General features: G+C 45.7%; 1 protein-coding gene across 3 annotated transcripts in view; it reads right to left on the bottom strand.

The window, feature by feature from the left end:
- The window catches only part of ZNF292 (zinc finger protein 292), a 474,880-nt gene that overhangs the window by 161,805 nt on the left and 288,274 nt on the right, over window positions 1-24,801 (bottom strand). The window contains exon 6 of one of the 3 annotated variants that reach the window (XM_085611082.1): window positions 2,185-2,350. The exons of the other annotated variants lie outside the window; for them this stretch is intronic. Coding sequence (XP_085467208.1) covers window positions 2,185-2,319 — 135 coding nt within the window. The 5' untranslated portion in view covers window positions 2,320-2,350. The remainder of the gene's footprint in view (window positions 1-2,184; window positions 2,351-24,801) is intronic. 3 annotated transcript variants of the gene reach the window in all.

Genomic DNA, 24,801 nt, shown 5'->3' with positions numbered 1-24,801 from the left:
AGTGCGTAGTAAAAAAATGTTACGCATCGTAGGCGCAGAAAACAGGGAACTGATGTCAACATGCCGACAAGGCTTCTTATGGCTCTGATAATGTCACGCGGAGTTGCATGGGCATGATGGCATCCTCCTTGATGTTGGAGAGCTGGAAATAAAAGTTTGTGTGGAATGCTGGCACATTTGGATATTCAAAAGGTGAGGAATCTACAGGTAGATGTATCCATCAGAAAAAGCATGTCAGCTATGTTACTGTGAGGCCCTAAAAACCAGAGTGAACAATCCAGCAGATTAAAGAAAAAAGAAAGAAAAACAAACACAATGTGCACACCCTCATTAGTATTCACTCAATAGCATGGCAGGCACACATCCTTTTGAAATCCTGCCTATTTTTTGTCTCACTGGATACTTGATTTATTGCAGAGAGGCCACACAATATTTGCAGTGTTCCATTACAGCACCTGGAGCCAGATTTAGACTTTGGCAGATAGAATACTGTCATGTGATGGATATCCTGTCTATCGTATCACAAGTATATCCTATGGCACCTTTAATACAGCAAACAGGATATCAGTCACTTTGCAACAGAGTATTCTATCCACTATAGTCTACATCAAGGCCTCAGTCTGAACATTACAAGGATTCCATGCAATAGCCTAAGCACTTAACAATACCTTTAATGCAAATATAAGTAATGAGAAAGTAATTGTGAGGACTATCAAATGACAGCTTCTTTTTGAAGAAGCCATTGCAGGGGAATACAGAAAAACAGTGGACGATAGCGAAGAAAAGTTGGTGAGCCAATCCATATAAAATGGCATTGCAACGTTCAATACAAGACTTCATGCAGCTTTACATCTGGCTACAGTAGCGTAGAAAATAACTAAGATCGCTTCACTGGAACCTAAAGAGTCCTATGACAGAACTTGAACATCAAAGCCATATGGATAAGGGATGACACCGCCTTTTCAGAGGTCCCAGAGAAATTAGAAAGTAGACAGCTTGACTGGATTCCTTACAAGGTTCTTATTGGATTCAACAGAACTGACGTTCAACCCAATGTTACAGTTTCAGCAAACAAAACAAGAACAAAGAACCAAAATAAGTGAACTCAGCCAAAGCAAATTATCGCCTGCTTTTAACCCCTTAGCTGCTGTTTTCCATCCTCCGTGCTGCGCCCTTTTTGTGATGTTTCGAGCACTTTACACTTAGGCGTTCATAAGTTTTTTTCCCACAAAAGGAATATAAGCTAAGAAAATATATCAAACATTTGTTTTCTCATGGGAAAGAAAGTACTGTGTAAGAAAGTTCACGGGATTCTTGCCCCTAAAGATGACATCAACAAAAGGGTTGATGTGATAAGATCACCCTCTTCACATCTCTCTGAAACGAGCAGGGTTGCAAAAGAAAACTACTATATGTACCATCATTTTTTTATTTTTCGAACTGGTAGTCCGTTTTTCCTTTTTTGAGGTTTCCACCTAATTGCAGGATGTGGTATCAACAATGTGAAACGCAAGGGTGAATCCAAAAAGCTACCCATTTCTCACTAGGAAAAATTCTGAATTCACCAAGGGACAATTTGTGAAAACTGCTCTTGGTTTTCCAAAAGATATTAATAGTTGAAATAAAAAAAAATAGATAAAAATAAGTATGAAAAAATAGCAATTGGTGGCAACTTCTTCATCTGTCAATTTTGTGCCTTGATTGCTGATTTACAATAGTAAGGTCCACAAGACCATTCTAGTCACAAAGATATATAGGTTTTGTTGGTTGGCCAACAGCAAGTTATGCCCCACCCCAACAACCCAGCTGCAGCTTGAAATTATTTTTTTCATTGTGTACAGACCAGGCAGTAACTCAGTGAAATGTAACCAATGAAAAATGGGTACAGAAGAAACCTTTGTATTTTTGAAAAGCGCACAAGATACTGAGTTTAGGAACAGTGGGTGTTTGTACATCGTAAAATTTTGTGGGTACCAGTAAAATTATACGATTCAAAGAGCAATTAGCAAAATCGTTTTTATTCCTCACTGGCTTACGTTCTTGAGCCAACAGGAGAGAAAATCAACTCATAACAACAAATGTTATACTATTCTGTGTTCCCACACTACTCCAGATAAAAACATTACCCCACACCATCAAAACATCAACATCTCCTGTAAAAAACAAACAAAAAAAAAAAATGACCTGTTTTGGCGTAGCTATGATACTTGGACCCAGGCTCAGCCGCCAACAAGGGAAGACTACTAAACCCAGATATTTTTGAAAACTTGACATGCAGTGGAGTCCAGGGTGGTGTGCCTCGCTCGGATTCCTTGACATTTTCGATACCAGAATTCACTGCAAATTCCACCTAAAATCACAAATTTTTCTCACATTTGTGTTGGAAACGTCAGGATTAGAGCCACATAATTCCTACCACCAAGCATTCCCACACTTATTATAACGCTACCCCCCTCCTCCACACCCCTTGTGTGGCTGAGCGCAGAAGGCGCGCCAGGAATGGATCAACCAGGGGCAGTGAGAATCTTTCAGAAGCGATTTTCTTTTTAGTGTACTACGGTTCCTAATTTCTGTAAAGCATAACTTGGTTTTCAGCGTTGGCAGCTAGATGTGGAATTTTAGAAGAATAACGAACACAGAATTGTATTCATGAATGGGAGCGCCTCCTCAAGGAGGTCTTGTGCATCATCCGGGAGAATATTCCGCCACCTGCTCATGAAAGAAGATTTTGCTGAAAGTAATAAAGTTTGTCACATTAGGTTCCATAGATTTGTACTACCAGAAAACAAATATATATACATGTACTCAATGTCATGCATTTTAGAATTGGGATCTAAATTACCCTTTCCTAGCAAGAGTTCCTGGTCAGTTGAAATGGCAAATGTCATTTAACTATTTGCTGTGCTGCTTGGTATTTTTTCATTAAATGCATGTTAGACTGGAGGGCTTCCTGCAGTGTTGTGCTTTATTTTTAAATGATGGTGCACTGGCAACAGACAATTAACTCTGCAAGCAATAGTCAGGAGAGTGTTGGAACAGACTCCACACGACGACCCCAGGAGACAGAGATAAGGAATAAGTTTCTCCAGGGCAACTGGGGTGAAACAGGGCCTATCACTAGACCCGGAGAACTGGCTAAATGTGTGAGCAAGATTACGTCAAAATTTAGGTGAAGTCTGAACTTATCACACAGGTCTGCTTGTTTGCTTTGTATGGCTTGTATTGTTTTAAGGCTGTAAATGTGCTGTTGAAATGGTATGCACAATGGTTGTCTGGGTACGAGACGGAATAAAGAAATTAAGTTGGTGTGATAATGAGGAAGACAGGCAGGTGAGCCAGGACCTGAAGCACAGACACTTAAAGGAAGTGTGCGTGTTTAAGAGTCCCTCTGATCTAGCAGCCCAACTCCTTCACAAGCCCTTCAGGGGGTAGACTGAAGGCTTGCCGAACGCAAAGGGACTTTTGGATGTGAGTGTGCAATACCACCAGAGTATACTAGTTGCAGATTCCTTACCTTAGAATAGATACCCAAACAATACCTTCCAGAGGTGGGTCTGCGAAAAAATTCACATTAGAAAGTCTTGCAGGACCAAACGAGCTAAGTGCCCATCTCAATGGACCAGACTGTCCAGGCAGTAGTGCTTGATGAACGTGTGTGGAGAATCCCATGTTGCTGCCTGGCAGATGTCCAGGACCGGAACTCTGCGTGCTAACGCAGTGGTCATAGCCTTAGCTCCGGTGGAATGAGCACCCAACCCTCAGGGGGTTGCTTCTTGGCCAGTGCATAGCAGATTTTAATGCAGAGCACGATCCATCTGGAGAGGGTCTGCTTCTGAACAGCCTTCCACTTCTTGGCTTTGAAATATCCCACAAACAATTGGTCGTCCACCCAGAAATCCTTTGTGCGGTCAAGATAGAATGACAACGCTCTTTTTGGGTCCAATCGATAGAGTCGGTCCTCTTCCTCAGAGATGTAGCCGAGAAATAAAGATAGACAGGGTGATGGGCTGGCATACGTGAAAAGGAGCAAAATCTTTCGGAAGAAAGGAAGCCCTTGTGCAAAGAACGAGCTAATCTTGAAAGATGGTTGGGTACAGAGGCTTCGAGTGGAAGGCTTGCAGCTCGCTGACCCTCCCCTCCTGTAAGATGTTAACACCACTAGGAAGAGAGTCTTGAATGGTAAGGATCCTGAGAGGACAGTTATGTAATGGCTCAAAAGGAGCGCACATCAGAAATTTAAGTAAGCTAATGAGGTCCCATTGAGGCATGATAAAGGGAGAAGGTGGAAACTTATGTTGGAGACCTTTCAAAAACAAATTTACAACAGGGGATTTGTAATGGGATGGCTGATAAGGAATCTGCAGGAAGGCTGGGATGGCAGAGAGATAGCCATTTAGGGTGCCCAAATCAGAACCCTGCTGGGCAAGAGATCATAAACAGAAGGAACTGATAAAGGGGAGCAGAAAAAGGGCCAACTTGCTATTCTGTACACTGTGCCACATACCTGCCCCAGCTGCAGGTGTATACCGGCTTGGAAAAGGGAGGCCCGACTGTCAAGATAACAATGCAGACCTAGGGGCGGAAACAGAAAGCGGTCCAACTCTAGCCACTCAATCTCCATGCATGAAGGCAAAGAGTTGGCAAGTTTGGGTGGAGAACCCTCCCCTGCTACTGCAACAGAAGATCCTCCCAAAGTGGCAGCCTGATCATAGAACCGATGGCCACGCTCAGCAGCTCAGGATACCAAACTCTCTAAGCTCCTTCCCGAGCCATAAGAATGACTTGGACCCAGTCGTTCCTGATCTCCTTAAGAACTCTGCGCAGAAGTGGGATGGGCAAAAAGACGTACAGGAGGCTGAGCTCCACTTGAGATGAAAGGCGTCTCTGAGCGAGATTTGACCTGGATAGTAGCAAAGTGATCTAAACAAGGCTCTCCCACTGCTGAAAAACCTTGAACCCCCTCAGGATGGAGACGCCATTCGTGATCCGCTAGGCATCTTCGGCTGAGTTTGTCCGCCCTGGTGTTCACAGAACCCGCCGGGTGTTGAACCACCTTGTATATGCCCTGCTGTTCCAGCTCTGTAGAGATGCGCCAGCCCTTTTGACAAAGGGTCCCTGACCCCGCCCTGTTTGATACTGTACCACATGGCAGTGGTGTTGTCCATAAACACCTGAACCAGCTTTCCCTTGGAGGGAAGAAAAAGTTTCAATGCCATGTAAATAGTTCGGAGCTCGAGCAAGTTGATGTGATCCGGATTCTGCCAGAGATCAGAGTCCTTTGATCTTCACCTCTCCCAGATGGCTGCCCCATCACAGGAGTGACGCATCTGTCACTACTGTGTGATCTGGTCAGGAAAGGGAGAGGGGTCTGCCGACAACTCAATCGCAGTTGGTCAGCCACCACTGCAGATCCTGTGCAGTTCCTGCTGAGAACTGGGCCATGTCCAAAAGATTCCCCTAATTTACTTTTTTTTATTTTATTTTTTATTTTTAAATCGGGCTGTATTATTATTTCGTGAACGAACATGAGGAACAGTTGCAAGTACAGAAAAGGAGCATTAGATTCTGAACAACATTGCAAGATACATAACAGTCTGTCATGTAATATACAGCATATCCTTTACAATACTGTTCACTTCCCAATATCAGTCGCGTTCGTGAGAGGGATGGTTTGTGAAGGCAGATATATAAAATGTCCCCTGCTGGGGAATGCGTATCAGCAGGTGCCAATGGTATTGCGGGAGGTATCTCTGCACACAGATTGTAGTGTATCTGTTCCATCTGTACCTGCAAGAGGAGGTGGTTGAGTAAGGGTTGGAGAAAGCAAGAACAGTGAAAACTTTGCCCAACTGGGGTACTGTCTGGTCCTCATGTATGATAATCGCAAATGGAGGGCATGCGCTGGTGGCTGCGAGTTTCCAATATAAGCGTAGTAAATAAAGGTAAACACAAGGTACCATGATCAAAAAGTCTACCTCAACTATGCAAGGGTAAAATAGGGTCTCACCGTACATGCCTCTGCTGGAGAGGTGATGGCGGGGGCAGGCACATCCACTGGTAGCTCGCCCTGAAAATTATGTACGATTACATCATATTTCGCAACTATGGGGATCTTGCAGGGGCATAGGGTGTCCTCAGTGTGTAGTTCCACTCTCTCTGCCTTATCCCACACTAGTAATAAACATCTTCAAGCCATAGAGTTAGGAGATTCAGACGACTTCCACTGTTTTGTGATCAGTCGTATGGCCACCAACATACTTAGATCAAGAAAGCGGGAGGTTACATTAGTCGGAGGGGATTCCCCATATGCTGCGCCCACTGGCACTTCAGGTCCCACTGCAGAGCTCGCACAAATGCAATTTGCCATGAGTCAATGGCAGGATTCAGATACTGAAATCCAGGACAGAGGCTGAAACATTGGAATCTGAATATCCTGGTCTCCCCTTTAGGGAGGATAGGCTCGAAACTGAACTGTGTTCAGAACAGCTCCGATGAAAGGGAGCATCTGAGAGGGAGTCAGGTGTTACTTTGGCATGTTGACTGTGAACCCAGGGAAAGAAGGAAATTAGCCTTAATCTGGAGGTGGGAGAGGACAGTGAGGCAAGCTCACCTTCAACAGCCAGTCGTCGAGAAAACTGCCACCCCTGATCTACACATATGAGCTCAAACTAAACGTCTTCCCCAATTATATTCATCCACTGTGGTTATAAAAAGGTAACTTTTAAAATCAGAGTTCTTTAAAATCAATTCTGACCTGTGCAAAATGAGGTGTGAAATAGCAGCGTTTTTAGCAGCAGAAAGGCCCGTCGCCTACTGTGGAGGCCAGGAAAGGTCCCGCTCTAACATACGAGAACAGTATGGCCCCAAGATAATCAAAACACTTGGACTAGACTTCTTCCTCAATTACATTCATCCTCCAGGGTCAAAAGAGGTTATTTTAAAGTCAATTATGATCTGTGCAAAATGAGGCGTGAAACAGCAGCGTTTTTAGCAACAGAAAGACCTCGTTGCCTTGTCGCTGCTCAGTCTGCTGCATCTTTCTCGTTCTGCACGAGGTAGTTGGTGCTGGATTTGGGAATCTAATGTTCTGCATCGTTTCACCGTGCAACAGAGTTAAATGATTACTATTCTCTAACTGGCAATAGGAGCAGATGAGACTGCTTCACAGAAAGCGCACACATAATTAATTATATATTATGATATGGATCTTTGAGGGCATATATAGCGGAATATTTTGAATAGTCACTTGATTGTTCAAAGACCTTCATTTCATAACCATGGCAGCATACATGGAAGTGTTCTTCGTGAGACAATACAGACTTCCTTGATTTGTGTTGATGTATTCCTGAAGTAGATGGTACGTCAGTGAAATTCTCTTCATTGTTCCGAGACACATGAATTAGTGCTGAAGACACCCTTTTACTTACACAGGGTCAAAACGTCAACATTTTCCCACTTTGGTTCCCAGATTAGGTGTGATCCATCGTATTGTGTAATTGTTTATACACATGCATATCAAAAAAATTATGTATTGAACCAGAGACCTTGTACAGAATCTTATATGTTTTATGTTTGTATGCACTCACTTGAGCACTGCGTCGTCTGCACTTTTGATGTTATCTCGTATTGAATGTTGCATATCAGTTGGTTAATATACAGTAGCAAACACAAGGAGATGATGGACGGAGCACTGAAACTTTTCAGACCCTCACCCCCCGTCACAGATCTGGGATGAATCCATTATCGTTCTTTAGCTCACTTTGCCACCCCAGTTCAGACACAGCTATATGCAAATCAGTCTTGACCCTGTGCCTCATGGGAACAGTCAATCCCAAACTGCCAAGCCAGGTCTCACTAGACCGGAAACAAGCATCCTGGGACAGGTTTCGGGCTAACAGCCCTCATTGTTGTATTCTGCTTTAGGTGTCTGTATATAGGTTTCCCTGAAAAATGTCCTCATATAGACACAATTTGCATTGCCCTTATATAGGCATAAGATCCCAGTCCTTATTTAGGCATTAGCCATGCTATCCAAATTCAGGCATGGTCACCTACATCCGTCCACCCCAACGTCACGAGTTCTTAGAAACCAGACCCATAAGCTCTTGGGAGTTCCCCTAGCACAGGATTATTGATTTCTCCAAGAACTCATTTATTATGCATGAACCGCTAATCCTTAAGGGTTCATTCCTGACGTCTTCCTCTGACCAACTTTATGTCAAGGCTAACATTCCAAGGATCCTACCAGGTATAAATATACCTTCCTGTGCCCAAGTAAGTAGGAGGAGACCTCAACTTTAGAGGAGCCCATGTCCCGGCCCGATGCACTGACAAGAGACGCTGTCATCTCTGCTCGCAGAGAATCCACCTTCCAGTGTTCTGACTCCCTTTGCGGGGCGTTAGAGTTCGAGACACGGAAAGAGATTCCCACCTCTCTCATTCTCAAGGTATGATGCTGACTAGAACCTAGAGGGACTCTTGGCATACTAAACTAAAGAATAACAACCTACACAATACAGCACCTACTTCTTACCTTGTACTACACTTTGGTTAGGTACACTGTGGTAGAACTAGTTAGAGAAGCATCTTATGAGTACTCACATTTTTAGCTTATGTTATTTATGTACAGGGGTGGGGGAATCATATCGCCTGACGCCCGAACCAACTAGAATTTTATGAAGGGCAAGAAGATTTATTGTCTATTTTGTCCGACGGACAAGTAGACATTAAATCGCAAAAAAGAAATGAGCTGTGGGCACTCTGGGGCTCGCAGGCAATTGAAATGCTGTCAGAAAGCCTTTGGAGGCCTTTGACTGGCTGGAAACCCATGACTGGGCTCTAGTCAGTGATTGGCTGGGGGAGTCTTACGCTAGACGTCAGTGTTCTAGCGTGAGTTCCACACTGGTGCAGCCCACCTGCTCTTAGAACCCAGCTGCTCAACATGAAAGGGTGGGCGCCGAGGCACGAAACACATTTGCGTCTGTCTGGGTCCCAGCGCTGCGGGCCGTTTGGCCTTGTGGTCTCTCTGTCACTGATTGATGCAGGGCTCAATCGCCCTGTCCATTGGGATCCATCCAGGTCAGTCCACTCATCTTTGGTGCGCTGCGAGGCACTTCCTGGAATCGGGAGCGGAAAGTCGCCGTCTCTGACACAGTGAATACTTCACCAGCAGGCGAGTCAATCTAATAATGGGTTTTGCAGCGGTCAGAGCCTTAAGAAAAGTTTAAGTGTTATGCTGCAGGGAATGGACTGCTATCAGTGGGCGTGGGGGCAGGGTCAAATGTGTGGAATGTTAATTTACAGTAAGGTGGGAACTTCTCCACTGCTATCGGCTGATCAATGAGGCGCGGCAGGCGCCTATTGCAATGCAATCAGTGCAGCGTTCATAATGACTGAAAACACAACAAATGAAGTCTCACTATTTAGAGACATTGACCTTTACTTTGTCAGTCTGCTTTTATGGACGAGGTCGCATTCGGGGGCATGGAGTTAACCATTATACTTTAACACCTGGCAGTCTTACAGAAAAGGCAGCCTTGCAAGATTATGCGTGTACTGTAAATAGAAACATTTTTTAAACTGCATCTTTTTTCTGGGGTTAAACAATAAAGCTAAATTTGAATAAAAGAAAGGCCACATAATGAAGCAGGCAGAAAGAATCTTCTCATTCCAGGCAATGTTATGTGTGCAGCGTATTTCACACAACTCACTGAAACGTGGGCCACTCTTGGTGTCTCAAACATCGCAATGTCACATTTTTGCCTGCAGTCTCCGTTCCTAATACCATCCCCCACAGTCTTTCCTTCCCTCACTGCTTCTCACTTAATCAGTGCCCCCACTTTATTTTCCAACCTTGCCACTGCAGCAGAGGAAAAGCCTCACGTCTGTGTCAATTTTACAGGCTTAATCTGGCAAAAAAACAGTTATTCTTCACATTTTGGGCTCATTCCTGTTAGCCGCCCTGTACCTCTATTTGGTTGCATTTCCTGTCTCCTGTACCTACTGTAAACAACCCTCACCATGTAAAGTGCTCTGGCAGTTTGTGCTAAATAAACAGAGCCACTTTAATGAAGCACCAAAGAAGGTCTAAATTATGCGCAGGGTTGACTAAATTATGTGGCCTAAAAAAATGTTGAATTATTATAGCAGAATGCAGCACATTTGTTTATCGTATTACTTCATGATTTTTACATCTGTATACGTTAACACTGTCAATATAAATGTTTTGCCTTATTACTTTCAGATTGACACCCAAATATAGCAATGTAAAAGTCACCTCACTACTTGTGATGGTTTTTTTTTCACTGAGTGGCAGGATGGTATATCCTCTTTTTTTTTTTAGAAACTTTTGATCTTTTTGAGCTAGAATCAACATTTTTGTTAAAATATGCAGTTTAGGCAGCATGATTATGTGGCAGATTACGAGGGAAACGTCTCAGCTGTAGAATCTCATTATTACAGTGACTCTGTTATAGATCACGCACGTACACAGGACCTGCCATCAGTGGGGGACCATCTGTCATTTGCAACGATGTAAAATGGCAAAAATTGCAGAACCAAGTTCAATATAAAGCAGAAATTATCAGAATTTACATTCGGAGGTCTCACAATCACGTTTTATTGACAACTGCATGAAATTATACAATATTCCCACCTTAATTTTATGCAACCGTTGTATTGTTGCATTTTTGTTGCACAGTTACGTCAGCAGTAAAAATGAGCCCATACCAGATCCAAGGAAAAGTGACACTGCCACCTGTGTGAGTATTCGACCTATGTAGACATAAAGGCTTGTTTTTCTTCCCCTACATGATTTGACAAGGAGTGTTTGTCCTGTGTGCTGGACTTTGTGCCTTCTTTATGCATGTGCCCATTTCGAAATATCCTAGTATCATCACTTAGACCCTCAGAACGCTCAGCTTCTGAAAAAAACCAACTGATTGCACACGTTGCTGCAACGTTAAAACCTTATCTTTCACCAGGCTTACCAATACTCTTATGTCAGCATCCGGCAACAGAATTACAGGATTTTCCAAGAAGATAACTGGCACATCTGGGTGGGCAGTGGGGGGCTGGGGACATTGGAAGGAGAGAGACAAGTGGCAGAGAACTCGGATTTTAAAGAAAACAGTGAACCCTTCACAAAAAGGGAGACAAACTTGCACATCTCTTGTGGCGCTGCACCTATTTATGTTTGGGGAGCTTACTCTTCTGGTGCCATTACTATACCACTACTGTGCACAAGAGAACCCTGTTGCTACTGCCTGTGCTGCATATGCTCCTTGAGCGGGAGAAGAATGTGGAGATTTATCAGTGAGTGCACAGTAGTATAATCACACCTCACCTGCCCAGGAATGTAAAAGGAGAGATTGATTTAACTGCCCAACACTGCCTCTTGTGTATTTGTACTTATGGATACTGCCTCAGTGAACCACAGCACCTCTGCCACGCAATTTTGGCTGCCCCATGAATAGTTAATAAGCTCCGCCAAAAAGTGCAGTTCTTCCTATCCACACGTTTATCAGATCATGTTCACATGTGAGTATTTTTGAAGCTGGACAGCTATGAGTTCACCCTAGGATGGAGAACACCCTTCTGTCCTACAGGTTCATATTCCGACACAGAGTGCAGACTGGTAATTGACTACATTAATTGAAGTAATTGAAGTATACTTGGCATAGACTGTCTTTAGGTACTCTCTCTACAATTGAAATTGTCACATGCATACTGGTTGATAATTGGGAGCAGTGCATACTGACACATCCACCCACGTACTGTACAACCTGCCAGTACAACATTTGCATTTAAGGATGCATGACCATGCACTGCATAATTGGACTTGCGCCTGAAATAATGTTGCACAGTATGTTGCACTGATTACAGTGCAGGTTCTCGCCGTGCAGACCCCACCTTAGTGATTTATGGCATAGATGGGGCAAGCCGATACCTTCCCAGGACAAGTAGATTTCTGTAAAAGTTTGTCCATTGGCCAAGTAGATTTTTGACAAATTTCCACACCCCTGATGTATATGAATATGTGTTATATCTAAAAGATAATGCTAGTGCAGTATTATTAGTGCAGTATTATTACTTTCTACTGCTCACGCTTTACATAATATCTCGCATACTGTCTTATAATTGTAACAGCTCCTATCTAAACAAGACTGTTCAATAAATCCTTTTATTGAAAAGCCCGTCTATTCTTTCTGTGTAACTCTGAAGAAACTAAGCATGCATGATTACCGAGTGAAACTTATCTATTGTTACCATGATTCTGAGAGTGTTCAGATTCTAAAGGGAAAAAAAGTTGTCATGTTTATGCAGTTGCCAGAAACTACTCCCTTCTTGTTTACAAGGAGTTTCTAGTGGCCTCCGAGTTAGCGGGCACAAATTAATTAAGTTTAATGTAGTCGATAGGGGCATACTGACCTCAATCCTATGCCAAATCTATAGGGTATCTTATTCCAATGTGCAGAGCCTATTAGGGAAATAGGAACTATACTACATGGCATCCAACGTTTGGTAAGGCACTAATTTAACGCTAAATCCTATATATTAGCTGTTTGGTTTGTTCAACGTTGAAGGATACATTGTTCAAAAAAATATTGTGCACCTTATCTTTGTTTCCATGAAACTTGTGCTACATTTTTCAAAAACAATGTCTCCGAACGGCGGTAATGCGGAGACTGATCCAGTCGTAACAGCTTTTAATTTTACTGGTTTAAATGAAACTGATGAGGGTGTTATAAACATCCCTCCAAACTTAAGGAGAGCAATTACTCTAAAACGTATAAAACACAGCCTAACAACAAGAGGTGGTAGAGCTGTTTTCGTGATAGAGGCACACAAATTCTTTCAGACAGAGGTATTCTATTCATGGATTGTATTCCCAGAATCAAATCCAGTAACAAAAGTATTTCACTTCTTTAAAGAAGATGAACCACCTGAGGAATATATTCCTTTCGAGGATATTGAAATTCCACTCACATACCAGGAGCATAATCTCTGGTTAAAAGGCACCCTAAAACAACACAAGAACATTACCAAGCTTGGTCCACTAGGTAGACCAGGAGCAAAATGGCTGATTTAAGTCAGCTACACACATCGAAGAGATGTCAGACGAGGAATTACTTACTCAACTAAAAGAGATAATAAAAATTTACAGACAATTAGTCCAATATGTCATGCAGACTTTCACAGTTCAACCACCAATAACCATTTCAAATCAAACCCCTCAACACGGGTATACACTAAAAATTACTCCAGACTTTACACGCAGTCATGGGTAAAATGCCCACGAAGCGTGAAAAATTCCATTCTGAATAGCCAAAAAATTACCCAAATCAAAACAGTATTTCCAAATATTAGCCCTTATGAGAAACACAGAATCCTAGCAATCTGTTTGCCAATGGGGATCACACCACAACTGGAAGACTGCACCACTAGGGGCACAGTCTTTGCTGCAATCTATACTAAAACACATGGTGTTCCATCAATTGCAGTAATACCAGATGTCCTGAAACAAATTCAAAACTAATGCAGGGCATAGCCTGCTCTGAATTTAGGTATGAAATTACTGGAAAACTTCGACCAGGTCTCCACAATAATGTTATCTAATATTAAAGGGGAGGCAGCATCAGTGGCGATCCGCCAACGCTTAAGGGAATTTGATGTAACAGAGCATCAACATGAACTACCCAGAATAATAGAAAAATCTTGAGCAGAATTAGGCAGAGACAGTTTGGGTGGAAAACCATTGAAGCCAAAACTGTCTGAAGGTCCTGAGAAGGACTCTATTAAACAAAATCCTACATCATCTAAAAAGAAGTGGGAAACTAACAAACACAATCCAAGAGAGAGACGTTCTCAATCCAGAGGTAGGTCTCCTCAAAAGGAGCCCTCTGAAAGGAGGTATAACCTCCGGAATAGGGATAATTTGAGAAAACCGGACAGGTATCAGGATACTGATACCCGTTCCTCTCGTACCTTTCAGATATCGTCACAGACATCAGAAAGAAGAGGACGGTCAGATCACAAAGAAGAACACGTGAGGTCCAAAGATCAACACGTTCAGAAAAATAAAACAAACCCTCAAATCACAAATCCAGAAGGTAGCCGGTCTGAAGATCAGACATGCCGAGAATACTGAGAAAACAGCTCAAGAATGCAGATTGGGTTCCGACAATGCTGGACAGTGCAGCAGAAGTAACAATAGCTTGCCAGAACCTGAAGGAACTTCTGGAGATAGTGGACTTGAACGAGTACATCACAGTAGAGACTGTAGACACCAGGGTTGGTACTCCACAAAGGTTATATGAAATAACACTCTGGATGGAGGGAGACATACAAAGAAAAGTAAAAGCACTCATTTGGGAAAAACTTTCAAAGGGTTATGATATACTTCTACCAGAACAGGACTGGCCACCAAAATTTGTCAGGGAGTGCCCACATGGCGAGGACATCAGGTCAGCCTTCTCCAACCATATTCCAATTTACCTAAAATATACTTATGTCAGGAAATGGGCAGTAGTCCAGGCCCCAGCATTATACACAAATCATGTGGGATGGGATGAAGACTCACCTCACCACAAAATACAGCTAAAACAACCTACTGCACAAAGGCAGTACCCAATAAAGCAAGAAGCTAAAAAACAGGTCAGTGAGATTTTAGATCAACTTGAATACCAAGGGGTGATTGAAACATGCACCTCCTCAATGAACAATCCTTTGTTTCCTGTATCCAAACCAGACAATACATATAGTCTAGTTTTGGTTTACAGACACTTGAACAATTGTTGTAAAACATTTGCAGTGCAAAATGCACATAGTACAGCATTAATGAATAACATTATGCGTAAAAAATATAAAACCACATTGGACATTTCAAATGGTTTCTTTTGTCAAAACATAGCACCTGAGAGCAGGTACTTAACAGCTTTCTCAATAATGGGGACCCAGGGTCAATTTTGTAGACTCCCACAAGGGTTCAAAAACAGCCCAGGGTTATTCTCAGCAAGGGTAAGGAGTAGTTTCTTTTCTGTAACTCCAGTTCTGTAGTAGGGGTATCTCTGTTATAGTCATAATCTAGTGAATAGTCCCGCCCATGTGCGTGGAACCCGGAGCAATAAAAAATTATCTCTAAAGGTGACAAATCATGCAGACCTGCATACACCTTTAAGAGAGAATTTAATTTAAAGACAGATAATGCAGCCTATACCCACAGGCTACACTGTCCAGTACTTCAACTAGAATTCCACCAACATCCACAAACAGCCCAGCCTGTCTAGCTTTTCTCCACATAGGAAAAAACCCTGCCTCTACCAGCAAAAGCCTCTGGAATGATAGAGAGGGAGGAATGAACAGACAAGCCCCATAGGCTGCCATTATGTGGCTTAGAACAGGATACTGTGCCTTTAAGAAAACTTTCCAGATTTCCAGAACTTTCCCCAGTATCCCAGAATGCCCAGCAGGTCCCATTTACTTTCAGTTCTTTTTGAAGGCGTAGCACGCCAGACCTGTAGCATTCTACATATGAAAAATTCTCTCTCCACCGGGGAGGAGGGCGGGCGCTTATGACTATAACAGAGATACCCCTACTACAGAACTGGAGTTACAGAAAAGAAACTACTCCTTCTGTAGTAGGGGATCTCTGTGTATAGTCATAATCTAGTGAATAGAATGGCAAGCCCATCCCCACACAACAACAGCGGTGGAGAACAAACAAGACAAAACCACTACTGTGCAAACAAATTTCGCAGCGAAGCCTGCCCAACCTGAGCATCTGTCCTGGCATCCGAGTCCAGCCAGTAATGCGCAGCAAAGGTATGGACCGACTTCCAAGTGGACGCCTTGCAGATTTCCGCAATAGGAACATTACGCAGCAAAGCAGTCGTGGCAGCTTTGCCCCTGGTGGAATGAGCCTTAGGTTTACCCCCTAAGGTCTTATTAGCCTTTTGATAACACAATTGTATGCAGGACACAATCCACCTAGAAATGGACTGCTTAGAGGTCGCAAGACCAGTCCTGACTGATCCATAATTAACAAACAATTGGTCAGACCTACGAATATCCTTGGTCTGATCCAGATAAAATTTCAACACCCTCCGAACATCCAGGGAATGGAGAGACCTTTCCGCTGGCGAAGAGGGATTCTGAAAGAACGTAGGTAAAGTTATGGTCTGGTTGACATGAAAGTCAGAGATAACCTTAGGAAGAAATTTAGGGTGAGTACGCATCACAACCTTAGCAGCATGAAATACAGTATAAGGTTCTTGACAACATAATGCCTGAAGTTCACTCCCCCTGCGGGCCGATGTAATGGCCACTAGGAACGCCGCCTTCCAGGATAGGTGCTGCAATGAAGCCTTGTGAATGGGTTCAAAAGGCTCCTTCATCAGTCTGGACAGCACCACATTCAAGTCCCAGGAAGGCGAGGGAAGTCTGACGGGAGGAAACACTTTCTTCAAGCCTTCCAAAAAAACCTTGACCACAGGGATCTGAAAGAAGGAAGTCTGTGAAGGGCATTTCCTGTAAGCAGTCAAAGCAGCCAGATGAACCTTAATGGAATGGAAATTAAGGCCAGGCTGCGCCAGATGTAAAAGGTACGGAAGGATGACATCTTCCTTACATGTCGTCGGATCAAAGTTCTTGGACTTACACCAGATACAGAACCTTTTCCACTTGTAAGCATAGGATGTCCTAGTGGAAGGTCGTTTAGACTCCTTCAGTATGTCCATACAATCGTCTGGTAGATTCAGATGGCCATATTGCACTATTTCAGGAGCCATGCCGCCAAACTCAAAGACGAGAGGTTGGGGTGCACCATCCGCCCCCCGAACTTCGTGAGAAGGTCCGGCCTGCACGGCAACCGCATGTGAGGAAGGAGAGACCGGTGAAGTAGGTCCGTGAACCACCACTGCCTGGGCCACTCCGGGGCGATCAGGATTATCCGCGCCCTGGACTGGGACAGCTTGATGAGCACTGCCGGAATCAGGGGAATGGGTGGAAAAGCGTACAGAAAGCTGTTCGACCAATCGATCCATAGCGCATTCCCCAGCGTCCCCCGCTGGTAGTACCTGGATGCGAAGTCTCGGCATTTGCTGTTTTCTGCGGTGGCGAACAGATCTACGTCTGGAGTCCCCCACCTTGCGAAGACTTCTCCTAGTACTTTGTCGTTTAGGACCCATTCGTGGTTTTCCTGAATCAGCCTGCTCAAGGCGTCCGCCTGAGCATTCTGCACCCCTGGCAGATGCGTGGCCGTAATCGTCAGTCCTCGGGCCAGCAGCCAGCGCCAGATCGCCTGCGCCTCCTGCGACAGAGTGCGCGATCTCGACCCCCCCCTGCTTGTTGAGGTAATACATCGTGATTGTATTGTCCGTCTGTATCAGCAGCGAGTTGGTCTGGAAGGACGGAAGGAAGGCCTTCAGTGCCAGGAAGACAGATCTGAGTTCCAGGAAATTGATGTGGTACGTCGATTCCAAAGGAGACCACTTTCCTTGAATCTGCAAGTCCCCGGAATGCGCTCCCCAGCCCTGGAGAGAAGCATCCGTCACGACACTCGTCGTGGGAATGTCCTTGTGGAAGGGAACCCCCTTGAGGAGGTTTTCCGCCGAACACCACCACTTCAGAGACTGAAGAGCATGCAGCGACAGTCGTATCTTGTCGTCCCAAGAGCCTGTCCTCTGATCCCACTGATCCTCCAAGCACTCCTGCAGTGGTCTCATGTGTAGCCGTGCGTGAGGCGTGAGGAAGATACAGGAGGCCATCGATGCCAGTAGAGAAGACACCTTCCTCACTGTCGTCGATGGAGCAGTCCTGAGGTCCTGAGCCTTCCGAAGGAGTGATAACCGTCTCTCCTCCGAAGGAGACACGCTTGCTGACCGCGTATCGATGGAGGCTCCCAGGTACTGTATGTACTGGACCGGAGTCGGGACCGATTTGGACATGTTGACGTGTAACCCCAGCTTGTGCAAGAGAGCGCACGTCCATCGGAAGTGATCTTGCGCTTCCGAGAAGGATGAAGCCTTGATCAGCCAATCGTCCAGATACGGGTAGACAAACACCTTGTTCCTTCGCAGATGTGCCGCCACCACCGCCATGCACTTCGAGAAGGTCCTGGGCGCAGACTTTAGCCCGAATGGCAGTACTGTGTATTGATAGTGATTGGAGCCGACATGGAATCGCAGGAACTTCCTGTGCTTCCGTGCTATTGGCACATGGAAGTACGCATCCTGTAGATCTATGTCACAGAGCCAGTCTCCCCGTTGCAGCTGAGGGTAAATCTGGTGCAACGATAGCATGCGAAACTTCTCTCTGCGAATCCATTTGTTTGCCTGTCGCAAATCCAGAATGGGCCTGAACTCGTTCTTGTCCTTCTTGCGAACTAGGAAGAACCGAGAGTACAGACCTCTTCCCCTTTGAGACAGAGGTACCTCTTCTACCGCCTTTTTTCTCAACAAGATGTCTGCCTCCGCCTGGAGCTCTCTCAGCTGGAACAGAGAGCTGACCGGCGGAATCGCTGGAGGCGGGCTGATAAACCGAAGACTGTATCCATTGCAAACAATATTCAGCACCCACTTGTCCTGAGTAATTTTTCTCCACTCTGCCGGAAAAAATTGAATGCTTCCCCCACTGGAGTGGGTAACGGTTGAGGGGGAAGTAGCTGCTCAGGGCCGAGACCCGGCCGGGCCCTTGGTAGTGGTAGTAGCCTGCTGGCCTCCTCTACCCCTCTGGCGCTTCTGGAAGGGCTTCCGGAACTGCTGCTGTTGGTGCTGCTGCTGTCCCGAACCCTGCCCACACCCTCTGCCCGAAGACCCGAACCGCCTCTGGAACGGGCGCTTCTTCTTCTCGGCCTTCTCCAATCCAACGGCCGTCAGGGTTTCCCCCTCCGCCTTCATGCGGGCAATCTGATCATCCGCAGGTTTCCCGAACAGGGTTTCCCCCGAGAAGGGCAGGTTGGCCACTCTGTGCTGCGCCTCTGGTTTGAGGGACGTCAGGCGCAGCCACGAATGTCACCTCTGGTGGACGTCATGACAGTAGGAGTGGGCGGCCAACAAGGATACATCCGCCGCCGCGCCGATCACCTGATTAGAAACCAGCATGCCTTTGCGCACTGTTTCCAAGAAGTCCTCCTTCCTGTCCCGGGGCAGCAGGTCCGCATACTGCTGCAGGGACTCCAACAGGGCCCGGTCGTAACGGCCCAACAAAGCCCCTGCACTCGCTGCCTTCATGGTGGTGGCGGCGGTCCCACACACCTTCCTGCCCGCAGAATCCAGCCAGCGGCTTTCTTTGTCAGGCGGGACCGTCGATGAAGGGGCGGTCGCATGTTTCCTCGCCGCCGTCACGATGACCGAATCCGGCTTCGGGTCCACCCTCAAAAAGGTAGGGTCCAACTCCGGGGCCCTATACTTTTTCATGAGCCTGGAGGGGGCGGCCTTCGTCACCGCGGGAGCGAGGAACACCTCCAACGCGGGTTCCACCAGTCCTGGTACAAGCGGCAGTAGAGGGCGTGACAGATGTTTATGAAGTGTCTCGAATATCACGGACGTCGTGGGTGTTGGGACCGTCACCGTGATACCCAACTTTGCTGCCCCTCTCAACAGCACCTCTTGGAAAGAGACCAAATCGTCCACCGGAGACACCCTAGTCCCCGGCGAGTCCGACAACGTCGGGGAAAAATCTCTGGTCGAGGATCGCGTGTGCGACCTGGACCTGTGCCTCCTACGGCGTCGTCCTGAGTCCGACGATGACCGTCCATGGCTCCGTGATCATCTTCTCCTGAGAGAGCGGGAGCGCGACCTCTTCGGCTTCGGTCTGCCCGCCGGTCTAGCCGGTCCCGGCGACCGCGGGCGTCGTGGCTTCGGAGTCCCCTGTGGCGGAGTCGGGTACCTCGGAAGGGAAACCGACCACGGGGGAACCGCCGGCAGCCCCAATGGAGTGCGTGGTAACGACCGAGGTGGGGGCGGCGGAGGCAGTGGCCGCAGCTGTGGAGGCGGTGGTGGTGGTGGCGGCGGTGGTGTTGGTGGTGGAGGAGGCGGAGTCGGAGGTGGCGGGGGAGGAGGCAGTGACGTAGGCATCCGAGGAGGCGTATACACCACAGAGTACACCGATCCCGATGACTCTCTTCCTCGACGGCGATCTGCGCCTCGACGGCGATCTGCGCCTCGACGGCGATCTTCTTGACCTCGAGCGTCTCGACGTCGATCTCCTCTTCGACGGCGACGTCGACCGTCTCCTCTTCACCGACGGCGAACGGCGATCTCCCCTCGACGGCGAGCGCCGGCGCTGGGTCCGATCTCGACGCCGACTGCTGGACGGCGCCGTAGACGGCGTCGTCGCCGAAGACACCGATGTAGTCGACGGCGGCCTATTCAGGTCCCTCGACGTCGACCGTCGACGCCGCTTCTCCCCAGAGCCCTGGGGAGACGGCGAACAGATGGTGGTAGTCATCCTCCTCGACGTCGAGTGGGAACGCTTACTGGTCTTCCTGCCCCTGGGGAGCCCCCCAGGGGCCTCAGTATGGGCCAAATCAGCCCCTCCAGACCCACCTGGTGCCTTCAGCCTTCTCTCCTCCAGGACTTGAAGCCTGATTTTCATTCTGTCCCTCAGGGTCCTGGCTGAGAACGAGTGGCAGATATTACAGTCTTCAGGCACGTGGGACTGGGGAAGGCAACCTATACACATCTCGTGTGGATCAGTTTTAGCCTTCTTTCTACCACATTCCGGGCACTTGTCGAACAAGCCAGGCATGTTGACAGTACCAGCCACTAAGCACTTGAAAAAGTGACAAAAACTACAATAAACCCTTGAAAAGGGGAGAGCTCAATGCTCCAGGGTCCTGCTAGCAGGAGCCGGAAAAAAGAACTGAAAGTAAATGGGACCTGCTGGGCATTCTGGGATACTGGGGAAAGTTCTGGAAATCTGGAAAGTTTTCTTAAAGGCACAGTATCCTGTTCTAAGCCACATAATGGCAGCCTATGGGGCTTGTCTGTCCATTCCTCCCTCTCTATCATTCCAGAGGCTTTTGCTGGTAGAGGCAGGGTTTTTTTCCTATGTGGAAAAAAGCTAGACAGGCTGGGCTGTTTGTGGATGTTGGTGGAATTCTAGTTGAAGTACTGGACAGTGTTAGCCTGTGGGTATAGGCTGCATTATCTGTCTTTAAATTAAATTCTCTCTTAAAGATGTATGCAGGTCTGCATGATTTGTCACCTTTAGAGATTATTTTTTATTGCTCCGGGGTCCACGCATATGGGCGGGACTATTCACTAGATTATGACTGTACACAGAGAACCCCTACTACAGAACAGAGTTACTACAAATTTATGATAACAAAGCATTGTCATAAGTCGATGACATCTATCTGACAGAGGATGACCTAGATAGGCACTTGAACAGGGTGAATACCATCATACTGGGCTTCGCCTCTGAGGGCGATAAATTCAACTAGAATGGCTCATCTCAATGTCCTTTTCCTAGGATATGAGCTTTCAAGTGAAGGCAAGAGCCTGGCAGCTAACTTTTTAGAAAAGTGTGCACTGCTCCAACCTTCAAAAACGCTGAAAAACTTACAATCCATCTTGGGTTTCCTAAATTTTGGAAAAACTTACATTCTAAATTAAGCAGAAAGGGTTAAACCGCTCTACGAATTAATCAAACCTGATTTTTCAACAAAACATTGGACACAGGAACACACAGACATCATGCGTTCACTTCAAGCTAACATGTTCGCAACAAATCATTTACAAACACGTGTAAATAAACGCAATTAAGCGATCCGAATAATATTGGGTCAATGCGGATTCACCTATTTAATATTTAATGAGGGTGAAAATGGACCAATCGCATACAAATCACATTTGTATACACAAGCAGAAATGCACTTCACTTCAACAGAAACGATACTGACAGCAGTTCAAACCGCTGTAGCAAAAGAAAGCTCTAGCTCAGGGGAAACGCATTATTGTCGTGACTCCAGTGCAGCCTTAAAGGCGGTTACAAAAGCGAGCATTCCAAATGCAAAAGCTTTACACCCTAGATGGATACAATGGGTTAATTCTCTTGCTGCAACAGATGTTGAATATGTGTTTGATCCCGATTAAAAAAACACAAGGGTTCCTGCAATATGAATATGAATGTCCTCTGCCCACTGAAATTCTGCCTCTCTATCAGTACGAATTTATAATTTATACTGACGGATCAGCACAACCCGCTACAGGGAGTAAGCAAGCTTACAGTGCAGCGTGCGCAATCGTTAAAGGTCGCATGCGCGATGGTAACTTCAGACCAATGGTCACAAAAACTCAATCTCTAGGAGATTGTACGGCTCAGCGAGCTGAACTACAAGCATTCAAACTGGCACTTGAAAATACAGATTGCGAATTTCCCACACTTGTAGTGTGCGATTCCTTTCACTGTGTCCAGTCATATAATGAAAATTTACAGAATTGGCTTTAAAACTGATTCAAAGATGCAAAAGGTGGCACAATAAAGCATAAAACGCTTTGGGAACAAGTAGTTCAGTTGAGAAACGAACTACCAAAAGCTCACGTGATACACTGAGTCATCAACGTGATGGCTTTAACGTTGCAGGGAATTCATTGGCTGATGAAGCCGCAAAGGGGGCTGTTCAGACGGCTTCCGTAGCTGCGATCACTCGTTCAAAAAAAGAAAATAGACAGTGAGATATTGTTGGCTGTCAATGCTTCAAGCAAAGACAGTGGTGCAGCGTTACCAAAACAATTTCCACTCAAGTACTCTTATGTAATTGAAATGAAATCCAATTTATAACGCGCTACTTAGCCCAATGGGCGTAATTGATGCGACCAACGTTCCTTTTGCTCGAATCCCTGGAAGGGGGAGGGGGGGGGGGGGGGGGGGGGGGGAGAATAGGGTGATTCCAAACATGGAATATGAAGCACATCTTGGGGAGGGTCTGTCACATCAGGGGATCTCTAAAACAATATTAACATTAAAAGAGATGTACTGGTGGCCTGGAATAAATACACAGTTTCACATCTTCATCAATGACTGCAGAGACTGCAATAGAGAGCATGGTGCAGAACGCCATCAGACACCAGACTACGAAGTAGTCAGCCCAGTACAGACACCATTGTTAGACAGCATTAGACTATCTACGCACAGGCGTCCTTTTGGACAAATGCAATCCCACAAATACTAAGTCAAGGTTCCTATGGATGTGGCCTCAGCGCTCGGCTGATGCTCGAACGGTTATAAAATATTTGCGAGTCTTTATCGGGACATACGCAATTAGCACACAACATTCTGACCAGGGCCCTGCGTTTAGCTCTCAGGCTTACAAAGAAGCCATGGCCAGTTTGGGCGTAACATTGCGGTACTCCTCTCCATTTCATCCCGAGGGAAATTCTGTTGTGGAAAGGAAAAACCGGGACATAAAGCAGTCTATAACATCTAGAGTATTAGGTTAGGGTGATGGGTGGGTCCAACGCTCATAAAACAATTTGCCAACAAGTTTTCGTGGGGGTGGAGGGGGATCACTCCATACGAGGTCCTATTTGGGACAAGAATGTGGGTGCCTGATCTCGAATGTAAAGGCACAGTGGTGAAAAATAAACCTTTTAATATCAAAAATGTTTGTCTGGTTTACAGGATCTACATGAACTAAGGTCAAAACAAAGCAACGTGTTCCTGAAGCCAATCACCACTGGGGAAAAACAGGCCGTCCCAGCAAGGCCTGTCTGGATCCCAAAAGTTGGGGATCTAGTCCGTGAGAAGATTGCGGACAAGAAGGAATTTGGACCTTCTTACAGAAAACCAGTAGCTGTCCTAGCCGTCCACGGAACAAGAACAGTACTCCTGCCGCCCCTTGCGGGAAAAAAGGAGAAAAGATTTGGGTCAATCGACCTCATCACACCACACTATGTGGCCGATACTAAATAGTAGGCCTCGTGGACTCCGACCTAGTAGCAGACGCACTCCTCTCGCTACTATCCAAGAGGTTCAGACTGAAAGACTCATAACCATCGAGAATTCAGCAGTAAGAGATAAAGGACTAAGCGACAATGCTATGGAACTCATCCCTCTTGAAACTCAAGTAACAGTTCATCCAGATACACCTGTCTACACCAACGCAACACGTGATCAACTGGTTCCAGCGATTTCGACGAATCCTGATGCAATTCCAACAATTGACCGAACCGCTTCTGGCTACTTCATTAACTCTGATACGTTTTCTGAGGATCCAAGTGAGCCTGAAACGACGCCAGCACTAAAAATGTTCAAACAACAAGTACAAGACTTTTTTCAATTTCTGAAAGAGACGTATCTGGTTTCACCATGGATTGAAATACGGATTATTTCTGGAATAGTTTTCTTTCTGCTTTGGCTAGCTTTGAGAATGACTCAGCATGCTTATGAATGGCAGATTCATTCGTTTTGACACTGAAAGTAAAAATGTGAACTTACTTTTAAAGCCACACAAATCTTCCCATCGTGAAGCAAGAGACTTGTCAGCAGTGAACATCACAGCCGTTCCTATACAGGATGGTATAGTTTGGGACAAAACCGTTTGTCGTATTCGGCCCAACGGAATATCTAAAGATTCCACATTTATTTAAAATGTCATTAAGTGACTTTATTACCTCCAGTACCTATTCTGATGATTGGGACTTTGAGACTGTTAATAACATGATGTTGGATCTAGAAAGGTCTGCTGTGTTCTCTAACAATGAAAACTTAAAGGGTTCATCAGACCACGAACAGCTTTTTTGTTACAACCACTATGGTCATCATTTCTTGCATAAATCTACAACACCTAGAAATGTA

The sequence above is a fragment of the Triturus cristatus genome, chromosome 6 (genome assembly GCF_964204655.1).
Source record: "Triturus cristatus chromosome 6, aTriCri1.1, whole genome shotgun sequence".
NCBI classification, from domain to species: domain Eukaryota; kingdom Metazoa; phylum Chordata; class Amphibia; order Caudata; family Salamandridae; genus Triturus; species Triturus cristatus.
This window is presented reverse-complemented; position numbering and strand designations above follow the sequence as displayed.